The sequence below is a fragment of the Monodelphis domestica genome, chromosome 2 (assembly GCF_027887165.1).
Source record: "Monodelphis domestica isolate mMonDom1 chromosome 2, mMonDom1.pri, whole genome shotgun sequence".
Lineage (NCBI taxonomy): Eukaryota > Metazoa > Chordata > Mammalia > Didelphimorphia > Didelphidae > Monodelphis > Monodelphis domestica.
Genome location: NC_077228.1, coordinates 34,635,005 through 34,652,887, shown reverse-complemented (window position 1 = coordinate 34,652,887; position 17,883 = coordinate 34,635,005). Strand labels below are relative to the sequence as shown.

At 41.3% G+C, this 17,883-nt stretch overlaps 1 protein-coding gene across 26 annotated transcripts in view; it reads left to right on the top strand.

Annotated features, from left to right (window-relative positions):
* LOC103101485 (nuclear body protein SP140-like protein) overlaps nt 1-17,883 on the top strand; it is a 68,367-nt gene that overhangs the window by 28,345 nt on the left and 22,139 nt on the right. For 7 of the 26 annotated variants that reach the window (XM_056815345.1, XM_056815340.1, XM_056815334.1 and 4 more), the window contains one exon: nt 7,551-7,598. The exons of 5 other annotated variants lie outside the window; for them this stretch is intronic. In XM_056815345.1, coding sequence (XP_056671323.1) covers nt 7,551-7,598 — 48 coding nt within the window. Of the gene's footprint in view, nt 1-2,815; nt 2,864-4,471; nt 4,520-7,550; nt 7,599-17,883 lie in introns of all 26 variants that reach the window. 14 more of the 26 variants (XM_056815321.1, XM_056815322.1, XM_056815324.1 and 11 more) reach the window with 5 other exon arrangements.

Below are 17,883 nucleotides of genomic sequence, written 5' to 3'. Positions count from 1 at the left end.
GAATTAGAGTAAAGAGAGAGACAGAGAGAGAGACAGAGAGAGACAGAGAGACAGAGAGAGAGAGAGAAAGAGAGAGAGAGAGAGAGAGACAGAGAGAGAGAGAGAGAGAGAGAGAGAGAGAGAGAGAGAGAGAGAGAGAGAGAGAGAGAGAGAGAAGCAGTAGTTAAAGGCCTTGGCCAAAATGACCTCCCTGAGCCTAAGGGAAAGAGGAGTCAGTCTTATAACTCACCACTAGACCTTCTCCAAGCTGGGTTCCAGTCCTCCACTGAAAACTATTTCCTGAACTGAGTTCCGAATCTCCCTCAATTCCGAATTGAATTCCTTTTTAAAGAGAATTTTCTCTTATGTCACCTCCCCTAAATTTTCACATATACCAATCACAGTAGACACTTTTTTTCCAGGACTGCCCATTCTTAGTTTTCACCTTCTTTGGTTCTCACCTTCTCTGGTTAGATTATATCTTCTGAGTACTTCACACCTCTTGGTTAAACTTGCCTTTTGTAAGTTACTTGACCTTTTTTGTGATTAATTTAACCTTTACAGGTACTTAACACCTTTTTGTATTAGATCTAAAAATAGACCTATCTTAAGGTTCTAGCTTCACTATAAGGTATGAGTTAAGTAGCTTTGTTGTTCAATCAGGAGTTTACAACTTTATCTTCCCCTGAGGCACTGTCTGAGTAGGGTGGAGTAATTTCCAAGTTCACAGCTCAGAACCCTAACAGCTGGGAAGAAGGAGGGGGATGTGGTAGCCAACCCCAAGATTCATGGGAGGAGGGACTCTTCTGCCTAGCTCCCAAGGACTGAGGTAGAATAAGGTAAGGGGGTGGGAAACTTCAGAGAGGAATGCATGGAGATTCATTCAGGAAAAGCCTCCTCACTCTGAACTAGACAGCTTGTGGAAGGGATGGTCACAGGTCATGGGAAGGCAGACTCGCCATTGTTAGGAGTGATGGATTCTTGTTTCAGTCTGAGTTGGACTGGATAATTGCTGAGGTCCTACCAGTTCCCAGCTCTCTAATTGTTTGGAATCTGATGATGAGTCTCCATTTGTAGGCAGTCTCTTTTGCTATAATTTCACCTCCAGGAATGGGAAGGGTAAACTTTTCTGTCTTAACAGTTAGACTAGGGGGCATCTGGGTGGCTCAGTGGATTGAGAGTCAAGTCTAGAGACGGGAGATCTGAGGTTCAAATCTGGCCTCAGACGCTTCTCAGTTTTGTGACCCTGGGCAAGTCACTTGACCCTCATTGCCTAGCCCTTACCATTCTTCTGCCTTGGAGCCAATACTCCAATTGGAGGAATACTCCAATTTGGAGCCAATACAAACAATACAGTATTGACTCCAAGACGGGATATAAGGGTTTAAAAAAAACAAAAGTTAGACCAAATGGAACCAACGATCAAGGATGAATTTGTTCCCTTCATCACCACTCCCCTCACTTCCTACATGGAGGTCAATAACCTCCCAAATTGTGGAATGCTCGCTCACATTTAGAGTTAGCAAAAGAAATAGAATTAGACACAGGGTGTTCCTAATCCTAATTGCATTTCTCCTCCTTTAGATATTCATCCCAGAGCTCTGTCAGGGATCCAAGTGATGCTCATGGGTCTACCCCTTTGGTGAATGGGCACTGGCTTTTTGCCTCCAACTCCAAACTCATGCACAGAGACGTCCCTTCTGGGCAGGAAAGCATTCCAACATGCCAGGCCCTCCAGGCCTCTTTCTTTTTCCACTGCCCTAGTGTCTGTGCCCTCCGAGGAGGCATGCCACCCAGCTGGCAGGTGATCACTCATTCAAGCCCACTCCCACTTGCCCTCCATTTATGAGTCCTCCCTAGGGAGATTGAGGGTTCAGACCATGTTGACAAGTCTGACCTTCCCCCTGATTATGCTATATGTTTCTCTGATTATGGCTACAACAGTTCTTTCTCTGGAGGTAAATAGCATCCTTTGTCATAAGTCTTTCAGGATTGTCCCATATTGTTGCATTGCTGAGAGTAGCCAAGTTTTCACAGTTGATCATTGTCCCAAATTGTTATTACTGTGATGCCGCAGAGTTATTTTAATTTTCATTTCACTAATCAAGATGTATTTAGGACATTTTTTTCATATAATTATTGATCATTTTGATTTCTTCATCTGAAAACTGCTTGTTCCTATCCTTTGATCATTTGTCACTTGGGGAGTGAAGGCCATTTTATCTTCACACGTCATCACCTTTTTCCTGACACCAATCCCAGCCCCACCTTGTGTTCATTTGTTCACTAGTCAGGTCCATCATTAATCATTTTGTCTCTTGAGAAAGCCTCAAGAGATGCTAGAGATGAGCCCTGGGAATGATGGCTGGGCAGTCAGGCCCTCACTTATCTCTGTGATTCATGATATAAAAAAGAACACAACAGGTACTTGATGAGGAGAGGAAGGCAATGATTCCTGTGGATTCTAGCCATAGAAGGTGGCCTTCCCTTCCTTCTGACTGATGGTGGGTTGGGGTGGTATGACCTTGGGGCTAGTCTGCTCTGAAGCCAGGAGCATAAAGAAGGATGGAATTGGAAAGGGAGATGCTATGAAGGGGCTCCAAAGTTGAGATGAGCAGGATGTAAGGAGCCACATCAGGAAGTCCACATCCAGAAGGGGAATTAGAGAGCAAATGAGGGGGCCAGGCTACTTTTCCTTCATATTAGCTGAGTTTGCATAATCTGGACACATAAAGATGAACATTTACATCTGAGAAGCAGGTGGAAATATAGAGCTAGAGAAGAGGGAAAGGAAGCTCCAAGGTGGCTCTGCTCATTGAGTTTTTCTCCTTTGCAGAATGCATCTGAACCTGGTCCTAAAAGAAGGTACATCAGGAAAAAGGAGGTAATTGATTGTGACTTTTCCCCACAAGTGGTACTGTGCTCCCAAGAACTCTCTGAGCTCAGAACTCTTAGAGTTAGGGAGGAGTTGGGAAGTGTGGTGGCCAATGACTACTCACATATTGTGGAATGGTAGCTTCCATTTAGAGTTAGCAACAGAAATTGGATTAGACAAGGTGTTCCTAATCCTAATTGCATTTCTCTTCCTTCATGTATTCATCCCAGAGCTCTGTCAGGGATCCAAGTGATGCTCATGGGCTTACCCCTTTCAGAGAATGGGCACTGGCTTTTTGCCTCCAACTCCAAACTCATGCACAGAGAGGTTCCTTCTGGGCAAGATAGCACTCCCACATCCCAGGCCCTCCAGGCCTCTTTCTTTTTCCACTACCATGGTGACTGTACCCTCCAAGGAGGCATGCCACCCAGCTGGCAGGTGATCACTCATTCAAGCCCACTCCCACTTGCCCTCCACTTATGAGTCCTCCCTAGGGAGATTGAGGGCTCAGGCCATGTTGGCAAGACTGGCCTTCCCCCTGATCATGCTATATGTTTCTCTGAATATATCTTTAGGTTTATAAATGACATCTTTTCCTTGTTTTTTTTTAATTATCATACAAAACACTTCCATATAGGTCATTGATATAAGAGCACAGTCATACATAATCAAAACCTCAAAATACCATCATAAATATACTGATGTGAAAGAGGAGTACAACAGTTCTTTCTCTGCAAGTAAATAGCATCCTTCATCATAAGTCTTTGAGGATTGTCCCATATTGTTGCATTGCTGAGAGGAGCCAAGTTTTCACAGTTGATCATTGTCCCAAATTGTTATTATTGTGATACCGCAGAGTTATTTTCATTTTCATTTCTCTAATCAAGATGTATTTAGGACATTTTTTCATATAATTATGTATATTTTTTATTTCTTCATCTGAAAACTGCTTGTTCCTATCCTTTGACCATTTGTCACTTGGGGAGTGACGGTCATTCTATCTTCACACATCATCACCTTTTTCCTGACACCAATCCCAGCCCCACCTTGTGTTCATTTGTTCACTAGTCAGGTCCATCATTAATCATTTTGTCTCTTGAGAAAGCCTCAAGAGACGCTAGAGATGAGCCCTGGGAATGGTGGCTGGGCAGTCAAGCCCTCACTTATCTCTGTGATTCATGATATAAAAAGAACACAACAGGTACTTGATGAGGAGAGGAAGGCAATGATTCCTGTGGATTCTAGCCATGGAAGCTGGCCTTCCCTTCCTTCTGACTGATGGTGGGTTGGGGTGGTATGACCTTGGGGCTAGTCTGCTCTGAAGCCAGGAGCATGAAGAAGGATGGATTTGGAAGGGGAGATGATGCTATGAAGGGGCTCCAAAGTTGAGATGAGCAGGATGTAAGGAGCCACATCAGGAAGTCCACATCCAGAAGGGGGGATTAGAGAGCAAATGAGGGGGCAGGGCTAGTTTTCCTTCATATTAACTGAGTTTGCATAATCTGGACACATAAAGATGAACATTTACATCTGAGAAGGAGGTGGAAATATAGAGCTAGAGAAGAGGGAAAGGAAGCTCCAAGGTGGCTCTGCTCATTGAGTTTTTCTCCTTTGCAGAATGCATCTGAACCTGGTCCTAAAAGAAGGTATATCAGGAGAAAGGAGGTAATTGATTGTGATTTCCCCCACAAGTAGTACTGTGCCCCAAGAACTCTCTGAGCTCACAACCCTAATATCTGGGAAGAAGGAGGGGGATGTGCTAGCCAACCCCAAGATTCATGGGAGGAGGGACTCTTCTGCCTGGCCCGGAAGGACTGGAGCCAGAATAAGGTAAGGGGGTAGGAAACTGCAGAGAAGGGTACATGGAGACTCATTCAGGAAAAGCTTCCTCATTCTGTGAACTAGCAGCTTGTGGAAGCAATGGTCACAGATCCAGGGAAGGCAGACTCGCCATTGTTAGGGGTGGTGCATTCTTGGTTCAATCTGTGTTGGAACAGATGGTTGTTGAGGTCCCACCAGTTCCCAGGTTTTTAATTCTTTTGAGTTGAGTAGTATTTGTAGGCAGTCTCTTTTTATATAATTTCATTTCCAGTCAAGGAAATGGTAAACTTTACTGTCTTAATAGTTGTGAAAGAGAATTCTTTATTCTATTGTTTATCCTGAGTTAACATTAACTTAAGTACCTCACTAGATTGTGAAGACAGGACTAACTCTTCTTTGCTTACCTTTTGATTGAATCAACACAAACTTGAACTAGGTGGAGGAGCTCACAAACCATGTAGTGAATCCACACCCTCAGAAACTCAAATCAGTCAAGATAAGTATTCATCTCTCCATGAAGTGAATTTTAGAAAATTCACACCCTTAGATATGAACTTAACCCTCAGAAGGTGAGAACTTAAGCTTTAGAAGGTAAGAAATTGATCCCACAGACACTTCCTTTCTGGGAAGTGCTAGATAATTTGGAAACTTTGATTGCCCCATGTAAATGGGGAAGAGACAAGAAGCCACTCTAAAAGGTCCTGAAATCTGAGTCTAAGGGAGTGGACTTCAAGAAGAAGGTCAGCTTCAAGAAGGAAGTCATCTTCATGAAGAAGGTCAGTTCATGGAGAAAGTAAGCCTCAGCAGTTACCTTCAGCTTGAGTCATCATAAATAAAATTTAATTCTTACATGATTAAACCAACTGGGACCAAGGATCAAGGATGAATTTGTCCCCTTCATCACCACTCCCCTCATTCTCTAAATGGAGGCCAATGACTGCTTCCAAATTGTGGAATGCTAGCTCACATTTAGAGCTAGCAACAGAAATTGGAGAAGAAACAGAGTGTTCCTAATCCTAATTGCATTTCTCCTCCTTTAGATATTCATCCCAGAGCTCTGTCAGGGATCCAAGTGATGCTCATGGGCTTACCCCTTTGGGAGAATGGGCACTGGCTTTTTGCCTCCAACTCCAAACTCATGCACCTAGCAGTCCCTTCTGTGCAAGACAGCATTCTCACCTGCCAGGCCCTCCAGGCCTCTTTCTTTTTCCACTGCCCTGGAGACTGTGCCCTCCAAGGAGGCATGCCACCCAGCTGGCAGGTGATCACTCATTCAAGCCCACTCCCATTTGCCCTCCACTTGAGTCTTCCCTAGGCAGATTGAGGGTTCAGACTATGTTGACAAGACTGGCCTTCCCCCTGGTTATGCTATATGTTTTTCTGATTATATCTTCAGGTTTATAATTGACATAATTTTTTCTTTCTTTTATTATCCTGCAAAACACACTTCAATATTGGTCATTGATTTAAGAGCACACTTATACATAATCAAAACCTCAAAACATAAATATACTGATGTGAAAGAGGATTCCAATAGTTCTTTCTCTGGAGGTAAATAGCATCCTTCATCATAAGTCTTTCAGGATTGTCCCATATTGTTGCATTTCTGAGAGTAGCCAAGTTTTCACAGTTGATCATCATTCAATATGGCTGTTACTGTGTACAATGTTCTCCCAGGTCTGGTTATTTTACTCTGCACCGGTTCCTACAGATCTTTGTAGCTTTTTCTGAGATCAACTTGCTTATTATCATTTCTTATTGCACAACATTATTCCATCACAATCATATACCGCAATCTGTTCAGCCATTCCCCAGCTGAGGGACATCCCCATAATTTCCAATTCTTTGATACTCCCAAAGAAGCTGCTATAAATATGTTTGTACAAGGAGGTCCTTTCCCCTTTATTATGGCCTTTTTGGTGAATAGACCCAGTAGTGGTATTTCAGGATTAAAGAGTATACACAGCTTTCGAGCCCTTTGGGGATAGGTCCAAATTGCCCTGCAGAAAGGTTCGATCTCCACCAGTAATGCATTAGTGGCCAATTTTGCCACATCCCCTCCAATGCTTATTGTTTTTCTTTACTGTCATATTGGCCAATGTGATCGGTATAAGGTGGTACCTCAGAGTTGTTTTACTCTAATCAAGATGTATTTAGGATATTTTTTCATATAATTATGGATATTTTTTATTTCTTCATCTGAAAACTGCTTGTTCCTATCCTTTGATCATTTGTCACTTGGGGAGTGAAGGTCATTGTATCTTCACACATCATCACCTTTTTCCTGACACCAATCCCAGCCCTACCTTGTGTTCACTTGCCCTACTAGTCAGGTTCATCATTAATCATTTTGTCTTTTGAGAAAGCCTCAAGAGATGCTAGAGATGAGCCCTGGGAATGGTGGCTGGGCAGTCAAGCCTTCACTTCCCTCTGTGATTCATGATATAAAAAGAACACAACAAGTAGTTGATGAGGAGAAGAAAGCAATGACTCCTGTGGATTCTAGCCATGGAAGCTGGCCTTCCCTTCCTTCTGACTGATGGTGGGTTGGGGTGGTATGACCTTGGGGATAGTCTGCTCTGAAGCCAGGAGCATAAAGAAGGATGGAATTGAAAAGGGAGATGCTATGAAGGGGCTCCAAAGTTGAGATGAGCAGGATGTAAGGAGCCACATCAGGAAGTCCACATCCAGAAGGGGGGATTAGAGAGCAGATGAGGGGACAGGGCTACTTTTCCTTCATATTAGCTGAGTTTGCATAATCCGGACACATAAAGATGAACATTTACATCTGAGAAGGAGGTGGAAATATAGAGCTAGAGAAGAGGGAAAGGAAGCTCCAAGGTGGCTCTGCTCATTCAGTTTTTCTCCTTTGCAGAATGCATCTGAACCTGGTCCTAAAAGAAGGTACATCAGGAGAAAGGAGGTAATTGATTGTGACTTTTCCCCACAAGTGGTACTGTGCTCCCAAGAACTCTCTGAGCTCAGAACTCTTAGAGTTAGGGAGGAGATGGGAAGTGTGGTGGCCAATGACTACTCACATATTGTGGAATGCTAGCTTACATTTAGAGCTGGCAACAGAAATAGGATCAGAGACAGGGTGTTCCTAATCCTAATTGCATTTCTCTTCCTTCATCCCAGAGTTCTGTTAGGGATCCAAGTGATGCTCATGGGCTTACCCCTTTCGGAAAATGGGCACTGGCTTTTTGCCTCCAACTCCAAACTCATGCACATAGCGGTCCCTTCTGGGCAAGATAGCACTCCCACCTGCCAGGCCCTCCAGGCCTCTTTCTTTTTCACTGCCCTGTAGACTGTGCCCTCCAAGGAGGCATGCCACCCAGCTGGCAGGTGATCCCTCATTCAAGCCCACTCCCACTTGCCCTCCATTTATGAGTCCTCCCTAGGGAGATTGAGGGCTCAGGCCATGTTGACAAGACTGGCCTTCCCCCTGGTCATGCCATACATTTCTCTAATTATATCTTTAGGTTTATAATTGATGTCTTTTTTTTCTTTTTTATTATCCTGCAAAACACACTTCCATATTGGTCATCGATTTAAGAGCACAGTCATACATAATCAAAACCTCAAAATATAATCATAAATATACTGATGTGAAAGAGAACTCCAACAGTTCTTTCTCTGGAGGTAAATAGCATCCTTTGTCATAAGTCTTTCAGGATTGTCCCATATTGTTGCATTTCTGAGAGTAGCCAAGTTTTCACAGTTGGTCATCATTCAATATGGCTGTTACTGTGTACAATGTTCTCCCAGGTCTGGTTATTTTACTCTGCACCGGTTCCTGCAGATCTTTGTAGCTTTTTCTGAGATCAACTTGCTTATTATCATTTCTTATAGCACAACATTATTCCATCACAATCATATACCACAATCTGTTCAGCCATTCCCCAGCTGAGGGACATCCCCATAATTTCCAATTCTTTGACACTCCCAAAGGAGCTGCTATAAATATGCTTGTACAAGTAGGCCCTTTCCCCTTTATTATGGTCTCTTTGGTGAACAGACCCAGCAGTGAAATTCCAAGATTAAAGAGTATACACAGTTTTCAAGCCCTTTGGGGATAGGTCCAAATTGCCCTGCAGAAAGGTTCTATCAGTTCACAACTCCACCAGCAATGCCTTAATGTCCAATTTTGCCACATCCTCTCCAGTGTTTGTTGTTTTTCTTTACTGTCATATTGACCAATCTGATAGGTATGAGGTGGTACCTCAGAGTTGTTTTAATTTTCATTTCTCTAATCAAGACGTATTTAGGACATTTTTTCATGTAATTATTGCTAGCTCTGATTTCTTCATCTGAAAACTGCTTGTTCCTATCCTTTAACCATTTGTCACTTGGGGAGTGAAGGTCATTGTATCTTCACACATCATCACCTTTTTCCTGACACCAATCCCAGCCCCACCTTGTGTTCACTTGCCCTACTAGTCAGGTCCATCATTAATCATTTTGTCTTTTTGAAAAAGCCTCGAGAGATGCTAGAGATGGGCCCTAGGAATGGTGGCTGGACAGGCAGGCCCTTACTTAACTTTGTGAATCGTGGTGCAATAGTTAAAATTAAATCATGAGGCTGCTAGTAGCTGTAGTAGCTTTATTACATCAAAGCAGTGATAGTAAAGAGAGGATAATATAGGAAAAAGGTAAAGAGTTGCTTAGCTTAATACCCTATTTGCCATGTAATGGATTAAAGCTGACCACAAGCAGGGGTTCCTTCAGGTTCTCAGCTCCAGCCAGAAAAGAGAAAGAGAGAGAGAGAGAGAGAGAGAGAGAGAGAGAGAGAGAGAGAGAGAGAGAGAGAGAGAGAGAGAGAGAGAGAGAGAGAGAGAGAGAGAGAGAGAGAGCTGGCTCACAATGCCTTGATCTCACTTTATAAGCAGTTTTCTTCACTCACTAACTCTCCCATATCATATCCCAGGAACCAATTATAGTTCCTTCATTTGCCTGGCACTGCCCAGTGGTCAGTGCCTGTGAAAATAGTTTCCCATCAAGTTGGTTTCAACTTCCTTTCTCTGAAGGTTAGTCTATACTTGCACATCTCAATGGTAAAGAATCTTCAGGTCCCTGATTGATGATGTAAAACAAAGCTACATAATGGGAAATGGAATTCCCTTCTCACAATTCCACCTATGATTCTATTAGGAGACAAGCATGTTGAAATTTCCCCAATTCAGGATTTGGGGGAACTGAGGACCAACCAACCAACACCAGAATCACCCCAGGATGCATTGCTGAGTTATGGGGTATATGAATCAATTGTCAAAAGAAAACCAAATACATACACACACATACACACAAACCCAAATAGAAGAGAGAAATCAAATTCTAAGAGAAAGAAAAATATATCAAAATGTATGTGTATAAAATTATGAGTAAACAAGAATAAATCCGTAACAGGTCCTTAAATTAGCAGCAAGACCCACTTAAAGTGATTTATGTCCTATAAGCCTGCAGGACAAACGCAGCAATATTGCAATACACATTAGCAACCAGGACTACAGAAAATAGCCATACTCTAAAAGAGAAGGGACTACATTCTGAGATAAAAGGGAAATATGATTCCCTGGTCTGATTTCATCTTCAATCTCAGAGATAGGGAAGCCAAAATGAAAGCCAAACTAATGTACTTGTAGGAAATCTGGCATGGGGAAGTCCCATGTCTGAAGTTGTCTAGTAGTCACTTCCTCAAGCCTCAAAACAAGTCCTCTATTTTGGTGCAGATTCCCATCAATCCCACAAGGATTATTGGTCTCCTTGACCTTGTACTTCTTGGCACTGTACAGTGGCTCTTTTGTGATCCTTTATTCTGAAATTAGACACAAATTATTAGTAAAAGTCCCATAATACTTAACAATCAATCACAGATTTCCATAGTCTAAAGCTTTTGGATATGCATTGATAGAAGGGCTAATAGGTATTGTAAACTTATCCTTCAAAAAAAACCCAACACATTACTACTGATTTCATGTACTTTAAGTAGGAAAAAAGAAAAAATTCAAATATCCCATTGTAAATACAAAGAAAAATAATAATTTTTTTTAAATTCAAGAATTCAGTGTGTCAGCCAAAACAGTGTCCAACTTATCTATAGACTTTTATAATGGTATTATCTCTAGTCCAGTTATAGGAGTAGGATACAAATAAAGACAATCACATGTGACAGGATATAGTCAATCAGTGTTGATAAAAGCTACCCATTTTCTCCAACTTTAATAGCTGTTGGAGTGGTTAAGAGTACTTAAAACAGAACTTCCCAGGCAGGCTGAGTTCCTCCAGTGTGCTAGAAGTTCTTTATTTACACCTTGTCTCCTGGGTGTAGGTCATGGAGTGAGAAGTCTAGAGGTCCTATTTGTACTGCAGCTCCAGATTTATGGAGTTCTTATAATTTAGCCTGTAAGTTCTGTATATATGAAGTGATAGAAGTGTCCCCTCCTAGTAATGATGTGTATGCAGGAGAAAAAGACTTAGCCTGTATGGGAGGATGTCCAAAAAAGTATCTCAAATGGTGAGATGTGTAGGGCTCCCCTGGACCTGCTTCAAAAATAAAACAGAGCTAAGGAGAGAATCACAGGCCATTTCAAGTAAGTCTCTGTACAATTTTCCAATCATATTTTAAAGATCTCTATTCATTCTCTAAACTTGGCCTGAGCTCTGGTGGTGATATGGTACATGGAATTAGGGAGTGATCCCCAAACAAGAATAAATTTGAAACAAAACAGAATCAGTAAAATGAGTTCCCCATCTGAATCAGTTTATACTGATGGACCAAAGCAAAGAACAATATCCCTCAAAATTACCTTAGCAGGGGGCAGCTGGGTAGCTCAGTGGATTGAGAGCTAGGCCTAGAGACGGGAGGTCCTAGGTTCAAATCTGGCCTCAGACACTTCCCAGTTGTGTGACCCTGGGCAAGTCACTTGACCCCCATTGCCTAGCCCTTACCACTCTTCTGCCTTGGAGCCAATACACAGTCTTGACTCCAAGACGGAAGGTAAGGGTTTAAAAAAAATTACCTTAGCAACAAAATCTGCTATGACCAGGGTGCTAAGAAACACTTCCAGCCATCTGGTCAGCTAATCCACTATGACCAGACAAACATCATAATGTCCAGTCTTAGGCATAGTAATAAAGTCAATTTGTAAATGATCAAAAGGTGTATAAGCCAGAGGAAACCCATCAAAATATATGCCATGAAAAGCATGTTGATTGTATGCCTGGCAAGTGGGTTGCACACTTTAGAAGCTATGGTAGTTATACCAGGGGCTATCCATACTTTATAACAGAGTCTACAATACCCTGAGTGCCAAAGTGACCGTTCTTGTGAATGGATAAGCATAATTGGTAATAAAATTTTCTAGGGAGTAGGGGTTTTCCTTTAGATGACACCCATACCTCATTGATCTGTTTTGCTTTAAACTTCTGTTTCCATTTTCCCACTTATTGTTCATTGTAAGAGAGGCATAAATTTGAGTCGTTACTAGTTGCCAAAGTTAAAAAATAAACTCAGATCCTTCTAAGGGAGCAAGTTTTGCTGCAGTATCTGCCTAGTGGTTCCCTCTAGAGACAGGGTCAGTTCTACCTGTATAGGCAGAACAATGAACTACAGCTAGAGCTTCAAATAGCTGGGAGCAGAAAGCACTTCATTAATGATTCCTGCATTTGTGATACACTTTCCAGCAGAGGTTAAAACCCCCCTTTGGAACCATAGCATACCCACTGCATGGCATATTCCAAAGGCATATCTAGAATCTGTGTAAATTGTTGCTTTCTTACCCATGGCAATTATATAGGCATGTTTTACAGCTATCAGTTCTGCACCTTTAGCATTTATATTTGAGGGCAGTGAAACTGACCACACAGTGGCAAAATCTGTGACTACAGCAACTCTAGTGTAGTGTATGCCATCCCTCATGAAAGAACCATCAATGAATAGAACTAAGTCTGGATTGTCTAAAGGAGCTTCCAGGAGATTATCTCAGGGCTTTTCAGCCATGGACACTAAATATTCACAATTGTGCAGTGGTTTTCCTGAAACTGGTAAATCTGGAAGCAAGGTAGCAGGATTAAGGACTATACAGTGTTTCAAGGTAATATTTTCATTACCTATAAAGGTTACCTCATATCTCGCAAGTCTTTGATTTGAAAATGCCTGTGTTCTATGCCTTAACAACAATGCCTTGACTTCATGTAGGCACATTATGGTTAATGGGCACCCTAATACTAAATCAGCAGATTTAGTTACTAACAAAGCTGTGGCAGCCATGTCTCTAAGACATGATGAGGCTCCTGAAGCTACTGGATACAGCTGGGTTGAATAATAAGCAACTGGATGCTGAACAGGTCCTAAAGTTTGAGTTAAAACACCTAAAGCTACCCCCTCTCTGTTCATGCACATACAAAGTAAATGACTTTTTATAATCTGGGATGCCAAGATTAGGGGCAGACAAGATAGCCTGTTTTAATTCTGAAAGAGATGACAGGTGTTCCACCTCTAATCTAAGTGGTTCCGGGACTGAATGTTTCCTCAGAGCTATAAGAGATTTAGTGGTTTCCCCCATAGCAAGGGATCCATTGCCTACAAAACCCTGTTGCTCCTCAAGCTGCCCTCAGCTGTTTCTTAGTAGAGGGGGAAGTCAATTTCTGAATATCTTCAATGTGCTTAGGGAAAATGGAGCAGGCTCCAGCAGTTAAAACAAACCCAAAGTATTCCACTTTGGGGAGGCACCACTGAACCTTTGCCTTTGAGACCTTGTAATTCTAAGAGAAGATGCTTATTTTCCTGACATACTGTGGCATTTGGTGTGACCAAGAGCAGATCATCTACAAATTGTATTGAACAGCTATTTTGAAAAATGATATTTGCTAAACCCTGTATTAAAATATGTGAAAACAGAGTTGAACTATCGATGAATCCTTGTGGTAACTGGGACCTTGTCATTCCAGTTGAAAGCAAATATTCCTGGAATTTTCATGGATAGGGATTGAGAAGAATGCTGAGCACAAATCCACCATAGTAAAATATGTGGCTGTGCTAGGAATGGAGGAGATACTTGTGACGGGGTTGGGGACCATAGGGTGCCTTTTTATAACATGATTATTTATAGCCCTTAGATCCTGTATGACCTGATGAACAAGTTTTACATCTGGGCCTAGCTTTGACTTTTTTACATGGAGAATAGGTGTATTATATTCAGATTTGCATGAAATTATTATTCCTTGCTTAATCAATGAATCTATCACTAGGGAAATTCCCTCAATTGCCTCTTTTGATAGGGGATACTGAGAAATGGAAAGAGGTGAACCACCTTTTGTCTTAATCTAAACAGGAACAGCTGATTTGAGTAGGCCTACATCAGAAGATGTGGCCCAGAGAGACTCAGGTATATCACCTGGGATTTCAAAGGTGGGGGGCTACTTCACATCCCAACTGTCTGAAAGCAGGACAGGAAACAAATTTAAGGATTCCTCGGGCAATTCTAGCATTATAGAGTCATCTTGAGAGCATGTTATCATGGCTTTAAGTTTGCATAAAAGATCTCTTCCTAACAAATTTGTAGGGGAATCGGATATTAAAAGGAAAGAATGTTCTACTGATAGGGGTCCCACAGATACCATTCAAGGAGAAAGCTTTTGGACCTTTAGAGTTGTTCCTGATATACCTCCTACATTTAAAGAGCCAATTGGATTGCATTCATAATCAGATTTACTCACCAAAACTGACCTGGAAGCTCTAGTGTTTAAGAGGCAATCATAATATGTGTTCCCAACCTTCAGGGTCACATGAGGTTCGTTACTTTGGAGATGGGGAATGGACTGAGATAACTGGTGTTAAAAATAAGGGTCTTGAAAATGGAAGGTTTCACCCCCTGATTCCAGAGTGAGTCCCCAGCCCTCACACCATCATAAAGATTCCTGGCTTTCCTCTGGGATTCCCCACACTGAGTACAGTGAAGACAAACCCCATATTGAATGTTTTAGTGTGTTATGATTTGACTCATTTGAATTACTATTCCTATATGGGTTCCTATTATTGTTATTATTCCAATTATTGTTTTTATTCCTCAAGCTTCCATTTCTATTTTCCTGATTCCTCTTCCTAGAGTTCATAATTATGTGAACCACCTTTGCACAAAAATAACATGTTGGTGGTTACTTCATGGATTCCTGTAAAGGAACTATGGTCTCTCCCTGTCTTGCAGTTCTTTTTTCAACTTTTTCAGTTAATGCATCTATTCTCTTCATTAATCTCTCCACTAAGTCAGTGTCAGCAGTCTTAATCTTTCTTTTCATGTCCACCAAAAGCATAAACTGCCACTCTTGATGCCAAATACCAGGTTTCTCTTTGGTCTTCTCAGATATAAACCAATCTATAAAAACCGCAATAGATATTCAATAGTGTTTCCCAAGTTGGGAAAGAAAAACACTGAGATCCTTCAGATCTTTCCCTCAGACAGAGAGAGAGGCAAAGGTGTTCCCTCCTCCAGCCCTGAGAGAAAGTTTCAGAGTGTGTCTCTGCCAACTGCCAGAGAGAGTAGTTGACATAGAAAAATGGTTATAACTGTCAACATCTGAAATTAACACACTCTCTCTGCTCTGCTTCAAACTCCAGTTCTTTTCTCAAGCAGCCACTTTACTACTTAATCTCTAAACTAATAAAAGCAATACTTATTTTTCTAATATTATCCTTACACTAGGGAGCCAAAAACAGTGCAGCTTATCAGTTGAAGCAAGGAGCTTTAAACAGCTTTACAGTATCAGAACAACAGCTGTGGCATGAGACTAATCTGCCTTTTGTCTGTTTCAAACTGCTCTACAAACTTAGACAGAACTGAGAGTTCTGAATTCCAGACTTAGCTACTAACAAAATGACTTAAGGATAGTTTAGAGAGAGTAAAAAGTGAATAAACAGAAGAAAATGAGAGTATTCATCAAACCTTCATGATCACCAAATTGTAATAGTTAAAATTAAATCATGAGGCTGATAGTAGCTTTATTATATCAAAGTAGTAATAGTAAAAGGGAGAAATATAGGAAAGAGGTAAAGAATTGCTTAGCTTAATACCCTATTTGACATTTGATGGATTAAAGCTCACCACTGACTTCAGGTCCCTTCAGGTTCCCAGCTCTAACCAGAAAAGAGAGAAAGAGAGAGCTCACACAATGCCTTGGTCTCACCTTATAAGCGGTTTTCTCCACACACTAGCTCTCCCATGTCACATCTCAGAAACCAATCATAGTTCCTTAATTTGCCTGGCACCACCAGTGCTTATGGAATAAGTTTCCCATCACATTGATTTTAACTTCCTTTCTCTGAGAGTTAGTCTATACTTGCACATCTCAATGGTAAAGGATCTTCAGGTCCTTGGTTGGTGACAACAACATAATGGGGTGGGGAATTCCCTTCCCACAATGATATAAAAAGAAAACAATAATTAGTTGATGAGGAGAGGAAGGATATGACTCCTGTGGATTCTAGCCATGGAAGGTAGCCTTCTCTTTCTTCTGTTTGATGGTGGGTTGGGGTGGTATGACCTTGGGGATAGTCTGCACTGAAGCCAGGAGTATAAAGAGGGATGGAATTGAAAAGGGAGATGCTATGAAGGGGCTCCAAAGTTGAGATGAGCAGGATGTAAGGAACCACATCAGGAAGTCCACATCCAGAAGGGGGGATTAAAGAGCAGATGAGGGGGCAGGGCTAATTTTGCTCCATATTAGCTCAGTTTTTTTCTTTTTATTTTCCATTTGAATTAGTTTATTTAGTCAATTTAGAACATTATTCCTTGGTTACAGTAATCACATTATTTCCCTCCTTCCCCTCCACCCACTCTTCCCACAGCCAACACGCAATTTCATTGGGTATTACATGTGTCCTTGACCAGAACCCATTTCCATGTTGTTGTTTACACTAGGATATTCATTTAGAGTCTATATCCCCAACAATATGCCTTCAACCCATGTATTCAAGCAGTTGTTTTTCTTTCGTATTTTTACTCCCACAGTGTTTCCTCTGGATATGTATAGTGGTTTTTCTCATAGGTTCCTCCGGGTTGTTCAGGGTCATTGCATTGCCACTAATGGAGAAGTCCGTTACATTCGATTGTACCACAGTGTATTAGTTTCTGTGTACAATGTTTTCCTGGTTCTGCTCCTTTCACTTTGCATCAATTCCTGGAGGTTGTTCCAGTCCCCATGGAATTCCTCCACTTTATTGTTCCTTTGAGCACAATAGTATTCCATCACCAACATATACCACAATTTATTCAGCCATTCCCCAAGTGAAGGGCATCCCCTCATTTTCCAATTTTTTGCCACCACAAAGAGTGCGGCTGTGAATATTCTTGTACAAGTCTTTTTCCTTATTATCTCTTTGGGGTACAAACCCAGCAGTGCTATGGCTGGATCAAAGGGCAGACAGTCTTTTATCGCCCTTTGGGCATAGTTCCAAATTGCCCTCCAGAATGGTTGGATCAATTCACAACTCCACCAGCAGTGGATTAGTGTCCCTACTTTGCCACATCCCCTCCAACATTCATTACTTTCCTTTGCTGTCATGTTAGCCAGTCTGCTAGGTGTGAGGTGATACCTCAGAGTTGTTTTGATTTGCATTTCTCTGATTATAAGAGATTTAGAGCACTTTTTCATGTGCTTATTAATAGTTTTGATTTCTTTAACTGAAAATTGCCTATTCATGTCCCTTGCCCATTTATTAATTGGAGAATGGCTTGATTTTTGTATGACTGGTTTAGCTCTTTATAATTTTGAGTAATTAGACCTTTGTCAGACATTTTTGTAATGAAGATTGTTTCCCAATTTGTTGGTTCCCTTCTAATTTTGGATGCATTAGTTTTGTTTGTACAAAAACTTTTTAATTTGATGTAATCAAAATTACTGATTTTACATTTTGCAATTTTTTTCTAGCTCTTGCTTGGTTTTAAAGTCTTTCCTTTCCCAAAGATCTGACAAGTATAATATTCTGTGTTCGCCTAATTTGCTTATAGTTTCCTTCTTTATATTCAGGTCATTCACCCATTCTTGGTGTAGGGTGTGAGATGTTTATCCAAACCTAATCTCTCCCATACTGTCTTCCAATTTTCCCAGCAGTTTTTATCAAAAAATGGGTTTTGGTCCCCAAAACTGGGATCTTTGGGTTTATCATAGACTGTCCTGCTGAAGTCATTAACCCCAAGTCTATTCCACTGATC